This window comes from Sus scrofa, chromosome 6 (assembly GCF_054392235.1).
Source record: "Sus scrofa isolate SSC_HxYL_T2T_F1_AM1 chromosome 6, Sscrofa_HxYL_maternal_Yorkshire_Landrace_v2.0, whole genome shotgun sequence".
Lineage (NCBI taxonomy): Eukaryota > Metazoa > Chordata > Mammalia > Artiodactyla > Suidae > Sus > Sus scrofa.
The window spans coordinates 13,454,003-13,477,322 of NC_139388.1; the positions used below are offsets into that span (position 1 = coordinate 13,454,003).

Consider the following 23,320-nt stretch of genomic DNA (forward strand, 5'->3'; position numbering starts at 1 on the left):
TGCCTCTGCACATGGCAGGGGCTGTTGGCTATCTGGGGTTGCCCCTGGTCCTTGCGAGCTCATTTTGGGAGAGCCCTTGGTGACCCTCGGAGCGGGCTCATGGAGAGGCGCCGGATTGTGAGACGGGCTGTTCTCATGTGCAACAGTCAGAGCCATTGGCTGGTTTTTATTTTTATTTTTAATTAATTTTTTTTTTCTCTGCTTCTTAGGGCTGTACTCATGGCATATGGAGGTTCCCAGGCTAGGGGTCGAATCAGAGCTGTAGCTGCCGCCTACGCCACAGCCACAGCCACACAGGATCCAAGCCCGAGTCTGCGACCTACATTGCAGCTCACGGCAGCACCAGATCCTTAACCCAGGGCCAGGAACCCAACCTGCATCCTCATGGATACTAGTCAGATTTGTTCCCACTAAGCCATGACGGGAACTCCCATTTGCTGATTTTTTAAAAAAAATTTTATTTATTTATCTTTTATTAAGGCCGCACCTGTGCCATATGGCGGTTCCTAGGCTAAGGGTGGAAGTGGAGCTGTAACTGAGCCCTTTCCCACAGCACAGGACTGCTGAGATCTGAGCCACATCTGCGACCTACGTCACAGCTCGCAGCAACGCCGGATCCCCGACCCACTCAGCAAGGCCAATGAACCCTCATCCTCATGGACACTATGTTGGTTCTTAACCCACTGAGCTGTGAAGGGAACTCCTTATTTTAGATCTTAAACAGTTCTTCTCTGAGAGTTTGGCTTTGCTTTAGTTTCCCTTGCTGTCGTCCCTTCCGTCGGGAAGGAAGGAAGAAAGGCAAACGTAACGTGTATGTGATGGTCAACTTAGGGAATTGGGGAAACATTCCCCAGGTGGGTCGAGGCCTTCTGTCACCTGATTTGTCCTAGTGAGGCTAGAATTCCAACTTGGGTAACTGAGACCTCGGCTGATTCTCCCTGGAATAGTTGCTGCTTTTCTCTTTCCGGCCATAGCCATTCAGCAATGGATTGGTGACGGTGATGGTCCCCCAGCTGCGGAGGGAGAACAGCCTGCTCTTGTGGAATGTCTTTGACCTGAACACTCCGGTCCATACCTTTGTGGGCCACGATGACGTGGTGCTGGAGTTCCAGTGGAGGAAGCAGAAGGAAGGTGGGTGGTAGAGAGACCGCTGACCCATTTCCTCCCGGGCCCTGTTCACCAGCGATCGGAGGAGAGGGTGCGGGGCCAGAGCTGGCTCAGGAGCGGGAGTCAGGGTGCCTCCCCCTTCACTCGCAGGTGGGTGAAAGGATGTGTGGCTGTGGTTCTTGCCCCAGTTGCCCTCCTCTTCTCTTGTGTCCTGTGCAGTCTTTCTCCTGCATGGAAGGGATCTGTAACAGGTTGGTAGCCTTGCTGTTGGGTCACTTCCAGAGCTGGAAAACTCTGGGGTCATGCCCAGAAATCCCTGGCCCTTGGCCCTTGCTACTCCCACATAGTCCCAGTTCTGCTCAAAAACACGTTGTGGTCTTTTACTTCCCATCGCCTTGAAGGTGGGTTTGGCCACATGACCTGCTTTGATCTTGAACCATGAACGGAAGTGATGCCATCTCTTCTGGGTTGAAGTGGAAACAATCAGTGTGTGATTGTTCATGCTCTCTGCTTCCACCGTGGCTCTGGCAACACGTCATGTGGAGTGAGGGTGAGGTGGAGATGCAGAGAGCAGGAAATCTTTGCTTTAAGCCGCCGAGACTTGGGTCTGATTGTTACTTCAGCTTAATCTATCCAGTCCTTACCAATGCAGCCTAAGTGTCCTGGGAGTCAGGAAGCCCTCGACCTGGGTTTCTCCACCAACTCACCATGCAGATTTCGTTGCAGCCTCCCGTCTGGTCTCTAAATGTTTTCCAGACCAGAAGTCTGTTTTGTGGTCCTTGCATATCACAGAAGGAAATCCAGGCAGGGGAGTGACATGGCTTGGCCAGAGCCTGGGAGAGGTCTTTGGTGGACCTGGGATTAGAATAGTTATCTTATCCCAGCATGTTTGTGACCCTGACAAGCCTTTTCAAAAGCCTCAAAAAAAGGATTTTTTATTTTTTTATTTTTGTCTTTTTGGGGACAAAGAGAAAGAGAACAGACGTGTATATGTGTATAATGAATCACTTTGTTATATAGCAGAAATTGCCACAACATTGTAAATCAACTAAACTTCAATAAAACTTTTTAAAAGTGAAATCAAAGATTCAACTCTTTACCAAAAAATTCTTCCAAACAATAAGATGCCACAATGCATTTATTTATTTTTTATTTTATTCTATTTTATTGTTTTGTCTTTTTAGGGCCACTCCCATGGCATATGGAAGTTCCCAGGCTAGGGGTTGAATTGCAGCTGTAGTTGCCAGCCTGCGCCACAGCCACTGCAGTAGTGGATCTGAGCCGGGCCTTTGACCTACACCACAGCTCATGGCATGGCTGGATCCTTAACACACTGAGTGAGACCAGGGATTGAACCTGTGTTCTCATGGATACTCGTTGGGTTCCTTACTACTGAGCCGCAATGGGAACTTCTCCAGGATGCGTTTAAAACAGTTCATTTTGGAGTTCCCGTCGTGGCGCAGTGGTTAACGAATACGACTAGGAACCATGAGGTTGCGGGTTCGATCCCTTCCCTTGCTCAGTGGGTTAACGATCCGGCGTTGCCGTGAGCTGTGGTGTAGGTTGCAGACACGACTCGGATCCCGAGTTGCTGTGGCTCTGGCGTAGGCCGGTGGCTATGGCTCCGATTCGACCCCTTGTCTGGGAACCTCCATATGCCGCGGGAGAGGCCCAAGAAATAGCAAAAAGACAAAACAAAAAAAAAACCAGTTCATTTTACAAATAACGTATTCGTCTCCAGCTCCTCCGGAGCACATAAACGGAAGATCACTTGTGGAGGTGAAGGTTCAGTGTGACGTTAAATCCCAGCATCGATCTTCACATGCTAATTTTGCCAGCTGTTGTTTCACTTCATTTAAATTTCTGCTCAAATGTGACTTCCTCAGGGAAGTCTGTCTAAAAATACTTCCCCCATCAGTTTCTGTCCTCTTATCATGTTTTTTTTTTTTTTTTTTTTTTTTTTTCCTGCCTTATTTTGGCAGATAGAGTTCCCAGGCCAGGGATCAGATCCAAGCCACAATTGCAGCCTGTGCCACAGCTGCAGAAATGCTGTATCCTTGTAACCCACTGTGCTGGGATGGGGCTCCAACCCGTGTCCTGGCGCTGCGGAGATACCGCCGATCATGTTGTGCCCTGGTGGGAACTCCTATCTTTTGGGTTTTTTTTTAATAACACTGTCACTGCTGGACATGTTATTATATGTGTGTCTGTTTCCACTCCTGAAGTGTGAGATCTGTAAAGAGAGAGATTCTCATGTTCACATTATAGTCCTAGTGCCTAGAACGGCACCTGGCCTACAGGCAGTGTTCCATAAATATTTGTTTGGTGGATAAATGAATGAATCTCATGCCGTCGTGACCTGTAACAAACTTGATGTTGAATCCCGAAAAATCTCCTGGATTCTTATCTGGTGATTTCTAGGGTCCAAGGACTACCAGCTGGTTACGTGGTCTCGGGATCAGACCTTGAGAATGTGGAGGGTGGATTCCCAGATGCAGCGGGTACGTATTCACGTCTGTGGTGGAGGGAAGTAACTGCATACACCGGGAACTTAAAATAGAAGCTTTGGTAGTGGCGGAAGTTAGAGGATACGGGAGGGGCATTGAATACATGGCGCTGGTTGGCCAAGAGGCTGGTACCCTACATGGAGGCTTTGAGGTCTTTAAGAGCCAGCTTCAGTGTCACTGCTTTAAGGCTGCAAAGCCTCTGACTATCTCTTTTTTCTCTTGTTCTGGTCTAAGATAGCATGCATTAGCATACTGAGCAAGTGGCCTGGAGGCTTCACTTCTATTCCTTCTAAACAGGCCAGAAAAGTCTCCCTCACACTCTGCAGTGGTCGGATCCCGGATCCCTTCATCACAAGGACTGTCGCTTGAAGCCCTTTCCAGTTTTTGCCCCCTAAATTGTATCTCTTCTTTTATTTTTTTTTTTGTTTATTTTGTCTTTTTGCCTTTTGAGGGCCGCTCCCGCAGCATATGGAGGTTCCCAGGCTAGGGGTCCAATCGGAGCTGTAGCCGCCGGCCTATGCCAGAGCCACAGCAACGCGGGATCCGAGTCGTGTCTGCAACCTACACCACAGCTCACAGCAACGCTGGATCCCTAACCCACTGAGCAAGGCCAGGGATCGAACATGCAACCGCATGGTTCCTGGTCAGATTCGTTAACCACTGAGCCACGATGGGAACTCCTAAATTGTGTCTCTTCTATCAAGCACAGTGGTACCTGGTGTGAATTGCTTGTGTGGCCCTTGGTTTGTTCTGCCCCATCAGGAGTTCTGACTCCTTACCTGGTGGCTGAATTCCTTGAAGGCGGGAACAATCTCTCACCTCTGTCGTATCACACAGAGCACTCTGCACAGGGCAGATAGAAAATGCTGGGTCACGGAGTTCCCCTCGTGGCTCAGTGGTTAACGAATCTGACTAGGAATCATGAGGTTGCAGGTTCGATCCCTGCCCTTGCTCAGTGGGTTAGGGATCCAGCATTGCCGTGACCTGTGGTGTAGGTTGCAGACGCGGCTTGGATCCTGGGTTGCTGTGGCTCTAGTGTTGGCTGGCAGCAGCAGCTCTGATTGGACCCCTAGGCTGGGACTCTCCATATGCCATGGGTGTGGCCCTAGAAAAGACAAAAAAAAAAAAAAAGGTTTTCTTAGATTTGCATAAACTGTGAACAGGATAAAACATTTTACAGGGTAGAATAATAGAGTCTGTTATCCTTTGGGTTTAACCAGGGAGAGTTGGTGATGGGCAGAACCTATTTTGATTGTGTTGTTTTGCAGCTGACATCTTTCTCCTTTGTGATTCCCAATTTTTTTTTTTTTTTTTAATTTTTAGGGCTGCACCTATGGCATATGGAAGTTCCTGGGCTAGGATTTGAATCGGAGCTGCAGCTTCTGGCCTTCTCACAGCCACAGTGACTCCAGATCCAAGCCGAGTCTACGACCTATACTGCAGCTTACGGCAACGCTGGATCCTTTAACCCACTGATCAAGATCAGAGATCAAACCCTCATCCTCATGGATACTAGTAGGGTTCCCAACCCACTGAACCACAACAGGACCACCCACCCTCCTTTTTTTGGTCTTTTTAGAGTCACACTCAAGGCACATGGAAGTTCCCAGTCAAATTGGAGCTGTAGCCACTGGCCTACACCACAGCTCACAGCAACACTGGCTCCTTAATCCACTGAGCAAGGCCAGGGATTGAACCTGTGTCCTCATGGATACTAGTCAGATTTGTTTCTGCTGAGCCATGATGAGAACTTTGTCTTTTTTTTTTTTTTTTTTTTTAAATCATACTGTTGTATGTGGAAATTCCTGGGCCAGGGTTAGAACCTAAGCCACAGCAGTAACCAGAGCCACACAGTGACCATGCCAGATCCTTAACCCGCTGAGCCACCAGGGAACTCCATGATTCCCATTTTTAAGTCAGAATTGAGCTGAAGATAATGATCATTTCCTGAGACTTCTCCAGACCTAGATGTCCCCCCCTCTGTTGCAGCTGTGCGCACATGACCTCTTGGATGGTGTCGATGAGTTCATTGAGGGCATTTCTCTGCTGCCAGAACCAGAGAAGACCCTTCACACTCAGGATGCGGAGCACCAGCACAACTCAAGCCACGGGGAAGAAGAAGGTAATGGGTCGCCCTGATGTTTTAGGTGAGGCGCCCCCCCCCCCGTGTCTCCGAGTCGTGGCAGATACCCCAGAACTGCTCTCTGAATCCATTTCAGAAATGTTTTCCAACAGTGGAACCTCTCTCTCCTGCTAGTCTTAAAGGAAGACCCCCCGAGCAGTCTCCTGGAAGAGAAGAAATCAGACCCGCTGGGCCTGCCTCCGACTCTGCAGCAGGAGTTCTCCCTGATCAACGTGCAGATCCGCAACGTCAACGTGGAGGTGCTCGCGCTTCCCCAGCCGTCCTCTCGCAGGCTGGCGGGTGGCCCTTGGTGGGGCGGGACTGGGGGCCAGGATTTGGGCTGGCAGACAGCTCTGTGCTCTAACAGGGACACTCCGCGCTTGCTTTTTCGTTTCCTTGGTTTTCTAAAGAAACATGTTTTACAAAGGCAGACTCCCCCCCACTCCTTAGATGTTCCAGCACCTCGTTTTCCCAGATGGGAAGATACTCAGACCCAGAAGGTTTATCGCGTTTTGGCAGAGGTTGCTGGTGGAGTTAATGGCAGGGCAGAGTTTGGAAGCCATTCTCCTAACTCTGCAGGGCTCTTTGTGCTTTGCTGTATGATCTTGCCTTGTTATTGGCCATTTCCTCGGGGATTTAGATTGCTAATGAGAAGGTGACCAAGCCTCTCTGTTCATTTAACACATAGGCAGGTATTGAAGTTCTTTGCTTCAGAGAATTGAGTCTCTCTGTGAAGGGGTTTCAAAACTCAATTAGTTTTTCTTTTGCTCAACTTCATTTAACAGTAGGCCTGGGAATTCCCTTGTGGCTCAGTGGGTTAAGGATCTGGCATTGTCACTGCAATGGCTCTGGTTACTGCAGTGAAGCAGATTTGATCCCTGGCCCAGGAATTGCCACATACCACAAGTGCCACCAAAAACAAAACGAAACAAACAAACCCCAGTAGGCCTGGATATGTGCACCTACATAAATATCTCATTTGGCCTTTAAAACAACTGTGCAGTAAGTGGTTTTATCCCCATTTTACAGAGGAGGAAACAGAGACACTAAGAAATGAAATGGAAGTTCGAGTTGTGGCTCAGTGGTTAACGAGCCCAACTAGCATCCATGAGGATGTGGGTTCAATCCCTGGCCTTGATCAGTGGGTTAAGGATCCAGCTTGCCATGAGCTGTGGTGTAGGTCACAGACGCAGCTCGGATCTGGCTGTGGATTAGGCCGGCAGCTGTAGCTCTAATTGGACTCCTAGCCTGGGAGCTTCCATATGCTGTGTGGCCTTAAAAAGACAAAAAAAGAAAAAAAGAAATGACTTGGGTGAGGTCAGCAGCTATATCTGAGTTTCCCATGTGTATGGCTCTTTTTGCTGTCATCTCTAGATGGTGGCATAAGAAATTGAAAAAGATAAAGGATTCTTTGGTTAATTGGTTATCTATATCAACTCAGTTTATACTCCCTTTGTCCGAGTTGAGAACAGTGTGGCTATTCACTGATCAAGTCTGAGAAGGAGATCTTGATTCCTTTCCCAGAACTGCTTTTTTTTTTTGGGCTTTTTGGCTTTTTGGGCCACACCCATGGCGTATGGAGGTTCCCAGGCTAGGGGTCTAATTGGAGCTGTAGCCTCCGGCCCACGCCACAGCCACAGCCACAGCAATGCCAGATACAAGCCGCATCTGCAGCCTACACCACAGTTCGTGGCAACGCTGGATCCTCAACCCACTGAATGAGGCCAGGGATCGAACCTGCCACCTCATGGTTCCTAATCGGATTCGTTTTGGCTGCACCACGACAGGAACTCCTTCCAGGGCTGCTTTTTAAAAATTACCGAGATATAATTCACATACCAAGAAATTTGCCCTTTTTGAGTGTACAGTTTAGTGGGTCTTGGTGTTTTCACAAAGCCCTGCAGCCATCACTGCTGTCTACTTCCAGAGTTTGCATCATCCCTAAAGAAACCCTACATCCATGGGCAGCCTCTCCCCAGTTCCCGTCCCCTTGGCTCCGTCTTTCTGTCTCTGTGAACTTTTACATATTTATTTATTTTTGTCTTTTTAGGGCTGCACCCATGGCATATGGAGGTTCCCAGGCTAGGGGTCTAATCGGAGCTGTAGAAGCCAGCCTACACCACAGCCACAGCAATGCGGGATCCACGGTGCATCTTCGACCTACACCACAGCTCATGGCAACGCCAGATCTTTAACCCAGTGAGTGAGGCCAGGGACTGAACTCGCAACTTCGTGGTTCCTAGTTGGATTCATTTCCTCTGCGCCACGATGATGGGAGCTCCCACCCTATGGACTTTTAATTTGAGTCAGGTCTTTAACGTCTTCCTGCTGTATTTTCCCATCTCAAAGTAAACATAAGTTTCAACCTTTATTGCAGCTTTGGGATGAAGATTTTTTAAGTTGAAACACCATGACCTTATTATATCGGTGCCGAAGTTAAACATCTGTTTCGAAAATGAGGTTGCCCACATCTTTCACATGCATTGTCTTTGGAAACCCTCTCCCTTCACTTGGTTACTAGATACCTAGAGCATTCACTTACCTTATTTAAACCCATTTGCCAATGAAGACTATTTGCAGTTAGTTCATCTCCAAAGCAGCTATGCATTTGTCCCCTGCAGATGGATGCAGCAGACAGGAGCTGCACGGTGTCCGTGCACTGCAGCAACCATCGCGTCAAGATGCTGGTGAAGTTCCCGGCGCAGTACCCGAACCACGCGGCCCCTTCCTTCCAGTTCATTAACCCCACCACCATCACGTCCACGATGAAAGCAAAGCTGCTGAAGGTGGGCATCTCTGTTGGCAGGTTCTCCTTGATATCCTAAGAGGGAGGCACTGCTCATGTGCATCCGTGTTTGAGTTGAGGGGTAAAGTTGAATGTCAGTGCTGATCAGAAGTCATTGCTAACGATTGTATTCCCTTTGTATAGAAACCAGTGAGCACTGGTTCTTAATCAGTCATGGCCCCCCCTTTGAAAGTTCAGTGAAAACCATGGATCTTTCCACAGAAAAATTTGCACACATGTTGCATATAATTTCAGAAGTATTGCATATAAAAAATAGGAAATTCTATATTTGCATGTAGTCTACTCACAGATCTCATTAATGCTGTGCAAGAATCCCAGGTTAGTAGAATACAGTATCATTTATCTGCAACAATAGGCAAAGAATGTTCTAAACCTAAATGATACTTTCTAATCAGAAAAAATGTGTGTAAGGGCATTACAAAAAATCCATTGCATAACAGAAGATGTGTTGGCTCAGGTTGAAGCTGGCTGGCTGGACAGCCAGGTGTGTGACGGCATAGCGGTTCCTCCTGAATGGAAGGGGCCAGCCTGGCATCTCATCTTTACCTCTACAGGTTCAGAAATTTGATTTGCCAGTTCAGGCAGAATCCCCATCAAAAAGCCCCACAAGCTGGGCTGATATACCTTTTTTCAGTCTGAGCAGCATGACATGTGAAATAGTGGCAGGGTGTTGCTTAAGCCAAGTTGACCTGAGAGCTGTTCGTTTTTTGGCTCCTCGGTATTGCACACACTTGATTATTCCATCTTCTTGTGGCATGATCCATAACCTAAGACTTTATCAGGTGTCTTTTTCAGGTGTCTGAAATGCTAATTTCTCAGATTTTGTGGTACCTGATGTTTTGTCCTTGGAGTCTAAACATTTCACTGTCTCGTTTGGACGTACAGAAAAGATAGATTTTTCTTTTGGCATAAAAATGATAAGATTAGGAAGAGTATTTTTCTTTTTTGGCTGCACCCATAGCATGCAAAAGTTCCTGAGCTGGAGATCGAACCCAGACCACAGCAACAACCTGCTCTGCTGCAGTGATAACGCCAGATCCTTAACCCACTGAGCCACAAGAAAACCCCAAGAAATGTCTTTAAAGGTCTAATTCAGTTCTGTCCAGTAGAAATATAACGCAGACCACATGTAATTTTAAATTTCCTAGTAGCCACACTAAAAAACTTTAAAGTAGCAAGTAAATTAATTTCAATAGTATTTTTATTTAATTCAGTATATCCAAGGTATTATCATATTGAGAATTCCCTGGTGGCTTAGCAGGTTAAGGACCTGGTGGTGTTATTGCTGTGGTGTAGGTTCCATTCTTGGTCCAGGAACATCTGCATGCTTTGGGCTTGGCTGAAAAAAAAAACAAAACAAAACAAACAAGGTATTATCATATCAACATGTAACCAATATAAAAATTGAGATAGTGTACATTTTTTTTTTTTCCTTTTTGTCACCAAGTCTTCAACTTTTGGCGTGAGTTTTACACTTATGATGTATCTCAATCCAGACTTGCTATGCTTCCTGGGCTCTGTGGCCCCATGTGAGCCGTAACTTCCATGCTGGACAGCCCAGGGCCAGTCGACATGCCTGTCTTCATTGAGTGTGTCACTTTATTTCTGTAGCACATGCTTTAAAATGATAGGCTTTTGTATATTTTAAAGGACCAAAAAAAAAAGGTATATTTTCATTTTCACCAAAGTGAAATCGGTTCCCCCTGGCATCTGTGTATCCCTTGGAACAGTTTTCAGTCCAGACTGGAGGATATTACTTTTTTTTTCCCCTACAGAATGCGGAAGTTCCTGGGCCGGGGATTGACCCCAAACCACAGCAGTAACCAGAGCTACAAGGGTGACAACACCAGATCCTTAACTCGTTGAGCCACCAGGAAACTCCAGGAGGATCTTACTTCTAAGTAATCCTGGAGGAGGACGATGGGGTCAGGTGGGGTGAGAGCACAGGCGTAGAATCGGCTGTAAAGGAAGCATAGTTGTTCCAGTACTAGAAACATGTCCTCTCAAAGTGCTTCTTGAAGAGGACACGCAAAAGAATCTTGCTCTGAGCTTCCTGGAGGTTGAGGGCTGAGGGGGGTGTGCTGCGTCGGCAGCCTCAGACCCAGCCACGCTGCAGTCGCCCAGCATCCTCAGCATCGCTCCTCTTTCTGATGCTTCTCATAAATAACAAAAGCGAACCGGAAGAAAGAATGTTGCTATTCTTAACTGTGCTTTGCGCCTTTTCTAGATCCTGAAAGACACTTCCCTGCAAAAAGTGAAACGCAACCAGAGCTGTCTGGAGCCCTGCCTGCGCCAGCTCGTCTCCTGCCTCGAGTCTTTTGTGGTGGGATCCTTGTTAGCAACCTGTGCTTTGGGGTTTTATTTCCTTTCTTCCTCCCTAAACCCCTGGGCTCCCTGATCTTGTAATAACGTATCCCATTTTGTAATTCAGCTTGAAGACAGAGTGTGGGTTTTAGTCTGTTGATTTTAAAATTTCAGAACCAAGAAGACAGTGCTTCCAGCAACCCCTTTGCGCTCCCGAACTCCGTCACGCCGCCCCTACCAACGTTCGCCCGGGTCACCACCGCTTACGGATCCTACCAGGATGCCAATATTCCTTTTCCCCGGACCTCAGGGGCCAGGTTCTGTGGGGCAGGTTGGTCTCTTTTTGGTTCTCTGATTATAGATTTTGAGAGCATGCAGCTAAGAATGTCTATTTAAAAATTTCCGTCACGGAGTTCCCGTGGTGGCGCAGCGGTTAACGAATCCGACTAGGAACCATGAGGTTGCGGGTTCGGTCCCTGCCCTTGCTCAGTGGGTTAACGATCCGGCGTTGCCGTGAGCTGTGGTGTAGGTTGCAGACGCGGCTCGGATCCCGCGTTGCTGTGGCTCTGGCGTAGGCCGGTGGCTACAGCTCCGATTCAACCCCTCGCCTGGGAACCTCCATATGCCGTGGGAGCGGCCCAAGAGATAGCAGCAACAGCAACAGACAAAAGACAAAAAAAAAAAAAAAAAAAAAAAAAAAAATTTCCGTCAGAATATTTGTCTTTGTTTTTCTTTCCTGAGAACTCAGAAGATTTCTGTCGTAGTGTCATGTGGTCTGATGCCTCAGTGGCAGCTAGGGACACATCCTGAGAATGTTTCACCAGAATTACAGTCTAAAGTTTTTTCGTTCTGTTGAGTGTGAATTTGAGTTTTGCCTCAGAATATCGAGAACGTACTTAGGAATAGAAAGTGCCTGTGAAGACTGGTCCAGACCGCATACATCCCATCTCTCCCGGATCCCGGAGATTCTCACCCTTGTCTGTGTGAAGTATCATGCCTGTTGTGCGCCTGTGTAACTTGGGTTACTATGTCTTATCCTTCAGGCATCCCAAGGTAGACAAAAGACTGGCCAGTGCTGTCTTAGGGTTTCCCACGTCCAGCTCATTGACCCTGATGTGCACATGTACTAACTCCTTTGACAGGGTACCTGGTGTATTTCACGAGGCCCATGACGATGCATCGAGCAGTGTCTCCAACAGAGCCCACTCCAAGGTGAGTCTGGAAGGTACAGGCATAAGCGGTGTTCATGGACCAGAAGTGGGCAGACATCTGGGAGCGTGTCTTTGGACAACTGGTTCTAGTTCTTCAGCAAACACTCATTCTGAGATTTCTTCCCGAAAGATCAGGGTTCGTAAACTGGCAGCTCAGCTGAGATTTCTACTGTGAAGTTACTCCTAGAGGGAGTTATTTGATAAAAGCTGTTGTCAAAACAAGGCAGATTCTCTTTTAATGTGCTTTTCCCCTATTTCTAAGGTATTAACTGGACATTAAATAAAATTAGAAAAATGGCAAGAGATCATGTGTAGTCCCATAACACAAATTAGCCACTCTGAAGCGTTACCTCCCGTGTGTAGTGTGTGTGTGGCCATCACTGCAGGCAATTCTAGAACCTTTTCATGACCCCAGAAAGGAACTTTGCGTCGCTTAGGGGTCACACCAGCCCCCACGTTCCCCATTCCTCCAGGCCTGGGCAAACACTGATCTACTTTCTATCTATAAATTCACCTGTTCTAGACCGTTCACATAAATGGAATCTGTGTGTGTTCCTTCTTTCACTTAGTGTATTTTCAGGGAGCATGGATGTTGTAGCTGTATCTGAACTTCATTTCTTTTTATTGCCAAGTGATGTTCCCTCACTCGTATTCTCCATACTTCATTTGTTCATTCATTAGTCAGTGGACATTGGGGTTGTTTCCCCTTTTTGGCTGTTAGGAATAATACTGCTGTGAACATCCTGTTCCAATTTGTATTTGGATATATATGTTTTCATTTTTCTTGGGTATATACCTAGGAGTTGAATGGCCGGATCAGATTATAGATTTTTTTTTCTTTATTAATATATTTTCTCTTTTAGGTTCATAGCAAAATGGATTGCAAAGTACAGAGCATTCTCACATACCCCTATTCCCACACGTTTACGGCCTCCTCCACACTGCCGACTTTTTAAACTTAAATATTATATTGTAGACTTCTGGTTCTAAAGTGTGGTGACCAAGATAACTTAGCTTCCTGCTACAAACACTGGTTATGTTGGATGTGATATGATTAGCATACCTATAATGAACAGATAAGCTAATAAGAAAGAGAGGACATTGCACCAAGGTCACGAGCAGACACTACTGCTGCCCTGAGAGTTTGCTAGTTGCTGTAGTAAACCTGGCAGTTGAGACCTTGTCCCCACAAGAACTGGGAGTTAAATGACAGAGAGCCTCCTACATCATACCAGGTTCCTTAGTCAAAAAGTTGGACAAAGGGAGTTCCTGTTGTGTCTCAGTGGTCACGAACCTGACTAGGATCCATGAAGATATGGGTTCGATCCCTGGCCTCGAGCAGTGGCTTAAGGATCTGGTGTTGCCATGAGCTGTTGTATAGGTCCCAGACGTGGCTTGGATCTGGCATTGCTGTGGCTGTGGTGTAGGCTGGCAGCTGCAGCTCCAATTTGACCCCTAGCCTGGGAACTTCCATACGCCCCAGGTGCAGCCCTAAAAAAAAAAAAAAAAAGAAAAGTTGAACAAGGAAACAGTTACCTTCTCATAAAGGGAAACAGCAAATACCTGTATCTAGACTTTGGATCAGAGGTGAAATGTACCTATGAGAACTTTTTGGTACTGTTTTTGTTGTATAATTTAGGGTACCCAAATGTGAAGTCTACCTTGATGACCAGCACCCAGATCAAGATACATAGTGTGGCCCTTATCCCAAAATGTTCCCCAGTCCCTCTACCCAGAGGAGAGCGCTTTTCTGATTCCATCATTGTAGTTTACTTTCGCCTGTGCTTGAACGTCATCTAGAGTGATGCAGCATGTACTCTTTTATTCTGGCTTATTTTGCTTAACTGAATGTTTTTGGGATTAATCCACATTGTTGCATGTAGCAGTGGTTGCACTATATGAAAATAATACTGCTTGTTCATACTTCTGTTGATGGACATTTAGTTTATTTCCAGTTTTTATTTTGTTATGTATAGACCTACACATACAAGTCTTTTTATGGACATGTGTATTAATTTCGCTACCCAAGGAGTTGCCTCCCTGGGTCATATGATAGGTGTGTGTTAGTTTTATTAGAGTTGCCAAAAAGTCTGTCCCCAGTGCTTTGCCATTTTACTCTCTTACAGTAAATATTTCAGAGTTCTGGTTACTCCACATCCTCTCCAAAACTGGGTGTTTTCAATCTTTTCAGTTTTAGCTGTCGTGGTAGTGTGTTGTATTAGCTCCTCAGGTCTTTGATTTGTGTTTCCATGGTGATGACTAGTGATGCTGAGCTTTTGTGCTAATTGACCACCTGGGTATCTTCTGTTGTGATGTGCCTGGTCTAGGGTTTTGCCCAACTTTTTTAGACTGTTTCATGACCTACGCCACAGCTCACGGCAACATCAGATCCTTAACCCACTGAGAGAGGCTAGGGATTGAACCTCCATCTGCCGTGGATACTAGTTGGGTTTCTAACCCTCTGAGCCACAACGGGAACCCGCATTGTGGTAGTTCTTTATCAATGCTTGTTACATATCCTTGGCTGGATATGTGTATAGATTTTCTTCTAATCTGTTGCTTGTCTTTCTCCCTCTTTTTTTTTTTTTTTTTTTTGTGCGTCTTTTTGCCTTTTCTTGAGCCGCTCCCTCGACATATGGATGTTCTCAGGCTAGGGGTCTCATCAGAGCTGTAGCCACTGGCCTACGCCAGAGCCACAGCAACGTGGGATCCAAGCCTCGTCTGCAACCTACACTACAGCTCACGGCAATGCCGGATCCTTAACCCACTTAGCAAGGCCAGGGATTGAACCTGCAACCTCATGGTTCCTAGTCGGATTCGTTAACCACTGCGCCAATACAGGATCTTCTTTCTCCCTCTTTAATGATTTTTGGCTCTCAGCAATTTGTGATTTTGATGCAGTTCAGTTTGTTTAAGATTTAGGGTTAGTCCTTCTATGTGCTGTCTGAAAAAAAAAAGAAACTGCTTATCAAGAAAATAGGAAAATATTCTTGTGTTTTCTTTAAAATTTATAGTTTTAAATTCCTTATGTGGAGTTCTCATCGTGGCTCAGCAGTAACGAACCCGACTAGATCCATGAGGATTCGGGTTTGATCCCTGGCCTCAGTCAGTGGGTTAAGGATCCAGCATTGCTGTGAGCTATAGTGTAGGTTACAGACACAGCTCTGATCTTGTGTTGCTTTGTCTGTGGCGTAGGCCAGCAGCTATAGCTCCGATTCAACCCCTAGCCTAGGAACATATGCTGCGCCTGCAGCCCTAAAAAGCAAAAATAAATTTAAAATAAATAAATAAATAAATGGCTTATTTAAGGTCTATAATCAATCTCAAATTAATTTTTGTGTTATGATATGAGGTAGGGAGTCAGCTTTTTTTTTTTTTTTCCAGTAGAGATAGATAGTTGTGACACATATAGCATCATTTATGAAGAAGATTTTCCTCTTATTGAATTCACATTGATACCTCTGTTGAAAATCAGTTGACCATATGTTTTGGATCTACTTCTTTTTTTTTTTTCTTTCCTTTTTTTGCTTTTTAGGGCCTCACCGATGGCGTATGGAAGTTCCCAGGCTAGGGGTCAGATTGGAACCATAGCTGCTAGCCTGTGCCAGAGCCACAGCAATGTCAGATCCGAGCCATATATCTAACCTACACCACAGCCCATGGCAATACCAGATCCTTAACCCAGTGAGCAAGGCCAGGAATTGAACCTGTATCCTCATGGTTCCTAGTTGGATTTGTTTCCCCTGCACCACAACAGGAACTCCTGGAACTATTTCTGAATTCTATTTTTTCCTTTGCTCTATTGGTCTTTCCTTATGACAAAATTACACTCTCAATGTAGGTTTATACAGTAAGTCTCCAAATCCGGCAGTTTAAGGCCTCCAACTTTAGTCTTCTCATTCAGGATTGTGTTAGCTATTCTAGACTTTTTGCATTCCTATAAAAATAGAACTCCGCTTCCTGGTTTCTACAAAAAAGTCTACTCATATACACACACACACACACACACACACACACACATATGTATTTTTTGTTTTGTTTTGCCTTTTTAGGGCCACACCCCTGGCATAAGGAGGGTCACAGGCTAGGGGTTGAATTGGAGCTACAGCTTCCGGCCTACACCACAGCCACAGAAACGCCAGATCTGAGCCACATATGCAACCTACACCACAGCTCATGGCAACGCCGTATCCTTAGCCCACTGAACAAGGCCAGGGATTGAACCCGCAACCTCTTGGTTCCTAGTTGGATTTGTTCCCGCGGTGCCACAACGCGAACTCCTTTACTCATATTTTGATTGGAATTGTGTTGATTTTGTAGATCAATTTGGAGAAAATCGACATCGTAACAATATGGAATCTTCCAGTCTACTGACATGGTGTACTTTTCTGTTGCTTTGAGTCCTCTTTAATTTCTTTTCTTTTTTTTCTTTTCTTATCTTTTTTAGGGCCACACCTGTGGCATATGGAGGTTCCCCGGCTAGGGGTCAGATCAGAGTTGTAGCTGCTGGCCTATACCATAGCCACAGCAACACCAGATCCAAGCCGTGTCTGTGACCTACACCACAGCTCACAGCAACACCGGGTCCTTAACCCACTGAGCAGGGCTGGAATTGAACCTATGTCCTCATGGATGCTAGTCAGATTCATTTCCACTGATCCATGACGGGAACTCCATCTCTTTAATTTCTTTCAGCAATATTTTATATCTTCAGTACACAATTTTTTTTTTCATTAAGTTTGTTCCTAGGTATTTAATGTGGTTTTTGTTTTTTGTTTTTGGATGGCTTGTGGCATAAGGAGTTCCTGGGCCAGAGATCAGCTTTAAGCCTTAGTTGTAGCCTACACCACAGCTGTGGCAACACTGGACTCTCTCAACCCACTGTGCTGGCTGGGGATTGAACCTGTGTCTCCAGAGACACTGCTGATCCCATTCAGCCACAGCAGGAATTCTTAATGTGTTTTGGTTAAGAGTTAAGCTATTGGAAATACAATTTTATTTTATTTTGTTTTATTCATTTATTTATTTATTTATTTTTGTCTTTTTGCCGTTTCTTGGGCCACTCCCGTGGCATATGGAGGTTTCCAGGCGAGGGGTCGAATTGGAGCTGTGGCTACCAGCCTACGCCAGAGCCATAGCAACGCGGGATCCGAGCCACATCTGCAACCTTCACCACAGCTCACGGCAACGCCAGATCCTTAACCCACTGAGCAAGGCCAGGGATCGAACCCGCAACCTCATGGTTCCTAGTCGAATTCGTTAACCACTGTGCCACGACAGGAACTCCTGAAAATACAATTTTAAAAATGTTTATTTTCTGAGTGTTTGCTTTTAATACATAGAAATACAGTAGATGCCTGTAGATCGACCGTGTATCTGAATTAAGTGGTTTGTAGATTCTTTTGAGTCTTCTGTGAATACAGTCATAGACACACTCTGCTTCTGCAGACAAAGCATTTTTCAGTTCTTAAAAGTGCTGCTTGGTTCTTTTTTTGGAGTTTCCATTTTTCCTCCACGTTATCTGTCTTTTCCTCCTGATTTCATCAAGGGCTAAGCAGAGCCCTCCTTAGAAATATGCAAAGACTGACGCCAGTTTGGATAATCGTGCCTTCTCAACCCCAGATCTCTCTCGGCCTTGTCTGCCTATCACACTGGCTTGATTGCGCCCATGAAGATCCGCACCGAGGCCCCCGGGAACCTGCGTTTGTACAGCGGGAGCCCCACACGCAGCGAGAAGGAGCAGCTCTCGGTCAGCTCCTTCTACTACAAGGAGCGGGTAAGTGGCAGAGCCCCGCCTTTGTCTTGTCCCTTCCCTGGACTCTGGTTCTTTGCCTCCCTGCCTGCCCCGCACGCACGGCAGCTAAACTAGCCCCTGTGGTCAGTCCCGTTGGTAGTTAGAGTGTTAAAAACCATTGCTTCCTTCTTCAGTCGGTTTTACCTTCTGTCAGTTGTTGGGGGGGAGAGGGGCTGGTTGGTTCTTGTCATCCAGACGCTTCCCTCCCCTTCAGCCCTGATCTTGTGATGCTCATTCAAATGAAGCTGATTCCCGGCCTCTCAGAATCGTTTAGCTTCAGGTCTTCCTTGCAATTCTGATGTTTGTCAGCAAATTAAAGGATATTTTGGGAGGCTTGGAATCTTGATTTATTTGGAACTTCATAGCTGTGGGACGTTTTAAAGTTGACCTCTGCGTTTTTATGCCTTTACTAAGTCTGCACTGAAGGACCCATTTGAATGGACCCGTTTATACAAAAATCGCCTGAAACCGTCCTTTTGTGCCTGGGTTCTTAAGGGACTTGTTGTCCCTAAAGTAGCTGTTGAGCTGTCAGAGGCCTTTGGTGACCAGAAATGTGGAGAACATCGGATGATTCTGAGAACTCTTTCTCTGCTGTCAGGTCGAGTCTGGCTTAAACCAGCTCTTAACTGGCAGGACGTAGTCAGCTTACCTCTTAGGTTCTCATAAGCTCAGTCCTTAGGAGTTCTTTGTTGCTTTCTCCTGCTAATTGAGACAGCATGAATTGACTATAATTAAATCTATTTTTTTTTTAAAAATTGAATTACTTAAAATAAAACCCTGATTTCCAGCAAGTTTTAGAAATTGCTGTGTTAAGGTCTCCCCTTCCCAGTTCGCACTACAGGTGGCCGTCTGATTTGTCCAGTCTTAGGACTGTGTGTGACAAATGAGTGACAGGAACTGGTGCTTGAGACAGGACTGGTCTCTGGCAAAACCTCAGTCAAATAGGGCAAAGGGCTTTTTGGCTGGTTGTCTTTCTGGTCACCTTTCCAGAGTCTGCTTCCTCACGTCACTGACGGAGGGCTGCCCTGCCCACTGAACTGCCGCAGACCTTCTTGGAACACCTTCGTTTTCTCAAGTCCTTTACATTAAAGAAAAAAAAAAAAAGACAATATTTTTGCTTTTAGTGTAAGCTAGCAGGTAAATGGTGAGATTGGTTTGATAAACTGATTGGAGCTAAGGCATTTTATTTTTGATTTAATAGCCAAACAAACTCAAGGCTGGGAAATGGGGGAATTTTCTTTAGGGTCAGGGCCAGGTTGAGGGGTGCTTACAGTCAAAGGGGCAGTTCTGAATTGCCCTTTGGATCATACCGCACGCTTCTCGTGCTTGGGTTCGGATGGGGCAGCATAGATGGACTAGCACTTTGGATCCCGTGGTGGTCTGTAAAGGCCACGTTTCACCGAAATGGCTCCCGGTCCAGGGAGGGAGCTCTCCTAATCGAGAAGCGCTCGTAAAGCCTGCATTTATGTTGTTGAGGGTCTTGGCTCTTTTGCTACAAACACCGTAATCATGAAGAGGAACTAAAGGCGGGTAGATAATTACCTCTGTTTTTTAATATTATTATTTTTTTATTGAAGTATGGTTGGTTTACAATGTTATGTTAATATCTGCTATACGGCAAAGTGATTCAGTTTATATATTCATATATAATACATATATACATTAATACATATACATGCATATATACACACACACACATATATATATTCTTTTCCATTGTGGTTTATCATAGGATTAAAAAATGTTTTCATTGTTATAGTTGATTTACAGTGTTCTGTCAAATTCTGCTGCACAGCAAAGTGACCAGTTATACATTTATATACGTTCTTTTTTTCACATTATCCTCCATCATGTTCTGCTTATCCCATTAGATTATGGGGTGGGGTGGGGAAGGGTCGTGATATAGTTCAGCTGGGGGGATTCCCAGTGTCTGCTTCTCCACAGAAAGTGGGCTCCTCTGGTCCTCTAGGGTGATATAGTCAGTGGCTCTGCATTTTATTTCAATAAATAAAATTATTTATTGAGCAAATAAAATTAGGGGAGGTAGTGTCACTGTAATTTCATAGGAAACCTTTGTATTGATGTATAAGATACAGAGAAAAGTTCACAAATCATAGCTTTGTAGTTCAGAGAATTAGCAGTCACACAGGCCAAGAAATAGAATATTCTACAAACACTAGAAGCCTTGGGGTGGGAGGCACTTTTTAATGGATGAGGCATAGTAATTACTGGGTCAAGTCATATGAAATTGCTGCTATTTGAACATTTTTGACTTGAAAAAAAAGTTTCATGTGGTTCAACCTAATAAGTTAAAATCAGTTACTAATAACTGGTACATCAGTTTTTTGTGATGAAGCTGAAAGAATCTCTTAAGTTCTCCTTGAAGCTTGTTCTTGTCCACCCCATTTACATGGGGCATAGGGGAAGAGTTAAAAGGAATGAAATATGGCCATGGTATTGTATGTACACAGGCCGTCTTATTTTCCTCGTGGAGGGCGATAATGGTTTTGGCTCTCAAGGAATATTTCCTGATTCTTGGGTATCTAGTTTCAAATGTGAAATAATATCACTTTTATTACTTTTGTCCCAGAGATGATTCCAGTTTACTAAATTTCTCTGTGCTTAACTCTTCATTTTCAGCTGAAGTTTTGTCTCCTGCATACTTTCATTCTTGTTTAGATCGCTTACCCCTGAAAGCTTTAAATGAGTAAGAATAAAGGAAGAGAATATAGCTGCATTAAAGCATAGCACTGAAGGAATTATAGCATATTTTGGAGATTGCAAAAAAGAAAAAATCTTCACAGAGCCACGAGGGCCTAATATTCATTTCTCTCATCTTTTTGTGTTTTTAACCTGCCTTACTTCAGTCATATTGTTGTATCACCCAAATGGAATTCCAGTGTTCACTCTTAAAAATTTTTTTAATGTGAGAGATGTAAAAAAAAAAAAAAGATTAAATTTCATAGGAAGTTAGAAAGTGCAGAGAGATTCTAACTAGGTAACTAGACAAACAATTAATAGCTGATGAAATATTGTTTATTCTTAGGTTGAATCAGAAGGCCCAGAATTTGAGACAAACTTTAGGCATTGCCCTATAAACATTGAAAAATGTAAATTGTATTGGGGAAATAACAATTAAAAAAAATAATAAAAAATAATAACAAATACACACACACAAAATAAAACCGATAGTGCAATAGGTTAAAAAAAAATGTTTGCAGCTTCCCACGTTTGCTTGCATTTATGTCACTAAAATAGCTGTAATGTAAATACGCAGGGAGTTCTTGAAGTTAATAGAATAATTTCTGATTTCCCTGAACCGTGTTTTGTGCCCCCAGTTTCATACTGATGCTGGTGTGGGTAGTGTGAGCCCTGGGGCGGGTCACCCTGCATTCCTCAGGGGCTGTCGCTCCCTCGTGGCACCAACTCTGAGAATGTCCTGCCCTCCCAAGGTCAAGACTTCAGGTTCTCCAGCACTGCCCAGCCACAGGCCAGACACTGTTCGGTGTTCAGTCTACGGAGGAACCTTCGTGTTCAGGGGCGAGAGTCCTCTCGCACATACGAGTGCTCTTGAAGGGGCAGCAGAGCTCTCCACCTGTTGCTCGTGATCTTCATCCTCGTAAGAGAACCACAGATCCCCACAGTATCCTCTGTCAGCCTCCTGTTACCTTGAGATGTGTTTCAGACTAAAGGACGGTGTATGGATTGTGATGGATTGAGGGAGGGGGGTGAGGGAAGCCAGATACTGCTGTGCTGAGGTTCAGATTTTTCAGTCATTCCCATCCGATTTTGCAGTATATTATGGTACCTTTGAATCCATCAGATGTATGGGAAGCTTTTGTTTTATTCTATATTTTTCCCTTTTAATTTTCTTGGTGTTTTTCTTCCCTTCTCCTGGGTGTAACGTTTTCACGCACAGATGTCTCCTCGCTCTGCCCGGCGACGTTGGTCCATACAAGCAATTAACGACTTCCCGGTACTGTGCGCTGTGCAAATGCTCTCCTTAACTAATCCTGTCTCTGCCCAAAGGCCCAAGAATAAAATGCCACCTGCCTGGCTTTGAGGAACCTGAAATGACAGGCTGACTGGTTTTCAGGACCAGCCTGATCAATTTTTCACTCTTGGGAGTCAGGTGCCAGGGACTGCCTCCTGGTTCCATCCGTTTCAAATGGGTGAATACGGATCCCGGTAAGGATTGTGAACGGACTCCTATGAAAGTGAAGGCAAATCCTGGGTTTCTTGGAAGGAACCCCAATAATAAGCCTTTAGCTCACCTGATTTCACTTGAAATATTTATACAACTTCATAGAGTTTCCAAGAGCCTACCTTTGGCATTGAGGGCAGCAGAGGAAGATATAAGAGGCTTTTACCATCTTGTCTCTGTTTTTATCGTCTTGGTCGAGTTCAGAGAAGGACATGCCTGCTTGCTTCATTGGCGTGACGCAGAAGCTAGTTTGTAATCCTTTGGGAATTTCCTGGAACAAATTTTTCCTAACCGTCAGTATTTTGCATTGACAGTAAAACCTCTGCTATGGACACCCTCTCTTCCTTTTCTCTTGCTTACTCTGTCCTCTTCTGTCTTCCTCTCCCACCCCCTTCGTGTTTCAGTCACGCCAAGGTGAGCTCAGGCTGTGCAGGGCAGCCTTGAGGCATTTGTGTAAATTTCATTTGGTGTTTAAAAAAAAAAAAAAAAATGTATGTATCTGTTTAGGGAGATAGTCCTGTAGCCTTTACATATAAAAAACAGTTGAAATCAGGAGCCCTGATTAACAAGTGCCACTGCTGCCTAACAACTTGGAGGTGAAGCCACCACCGTGGCCACCTTTCCTCTCTGTCCCATCACCCTGACTGCAGCGTTTCCACTGATTTTCCCACAAGTCCCTGCTCCCACTGCTATTTAAATAGGAACTGATTTTGACTCACTGCCCACTCTACTGATTATGCATTGTCGACGGGGTTGCTGCGAAGCAGTTGGTGGCTTATTCTTGGGCTGTTTTTACATTTAACCCATTTATTGGCATCGATGTTGCCTCCGGTTGTAGCAGTAACACTGGTGGTGCAGTCGCAAGCTGGCTCTCAGTTGTCATTCAGCGCTCTCTGCACCCGTGCCTCCCTCCCCACCCTCTCTCCACCCGCTTCCCCCCGCCCCGCCCCCGTCCTCTTTCCCTGTAATTCCATGAACACCTTCTTGGTCTGTTCAGAGGAGCATCCTGGTCTCATCGTGTGATAACTTGTCTGTCTCACTTTGTCTCTCCTCCCTCGATCCCTGCTCACGGAATCTGTGGGGAAGGGGCGTTTTCTATCGATGGGGCATTGAGAAAGACCTAAGAGCAGTGCAGAGTCCTGGGCCTCCCAAAGGGACTGATTTTACTGCACAGAAAAGTTTCCACATTTAAGCCCGTCAGAGTGGGACTGGAGCAATGCAGGGGGTTTAGGGGGCTTTGGGGCCATGGTGCCCTTCCCTCACCC

At 45.4% G+C, this 23,320-nt stretch overlaps 1 protein-coding gene across 13 annotated transcripts in view; it reads left to right on the plus strand.

The window, feature by feature from the left end:
• Positions 1–23,320, plus strand: part of WDR59 (WD repeat domain 59) — a 107,896-nt gene that overhangs the window by 40,539 nt on the left and 44,037 nt on the right. For 9 of the 13 annotated variants that reach the window (XR_014805457.1, XR_014805458.1, XR_014805459.1 and 6 more), the window contains exons 10-18: positions 975–1,131; positions 3,529–3,608; positions 5,604–5,736; positions 5,872–5,996; positions 8,358–8,522; positions 10,770–10,865; positions 11,021–11,177; positions 11,989–12,058; positions 17,680–17,833. Coding sequence is in view for 9 of the 13 variants with exons in the window: in XM_084959597.1 (XP_084815723.1) it covers positions 975–1,131; positions 3,529–3,608; positions 5,604–5,736; positions 5,872–5,996; positions 8,358–8,522; positions 10,770–10,865; positions 11,021–11,177; positions 11,989–12,058; positions 17,680–17,833 (1,137 nt within the window). In the remaining 4 variants the exon portion in view is untranslated. Of the gene's footprint in view, positions 1–974; positions 1,132–3,528; positions 3,609–5,603; positions 5,737–5,833; positions 5,997–8,357; positions 8,523–10,769; positions 10,866–11,020; positions 11,178–11,988; positions 12,059–17,679; positions 17,834–21,770; positions 21,828–23,320 lie in introns of those variants that run through there. The other 4 variants (XM_084959603.1, XM_021093785.2, XM_084959602.1 and 1 more) reach the window with 4 other exon arrangements.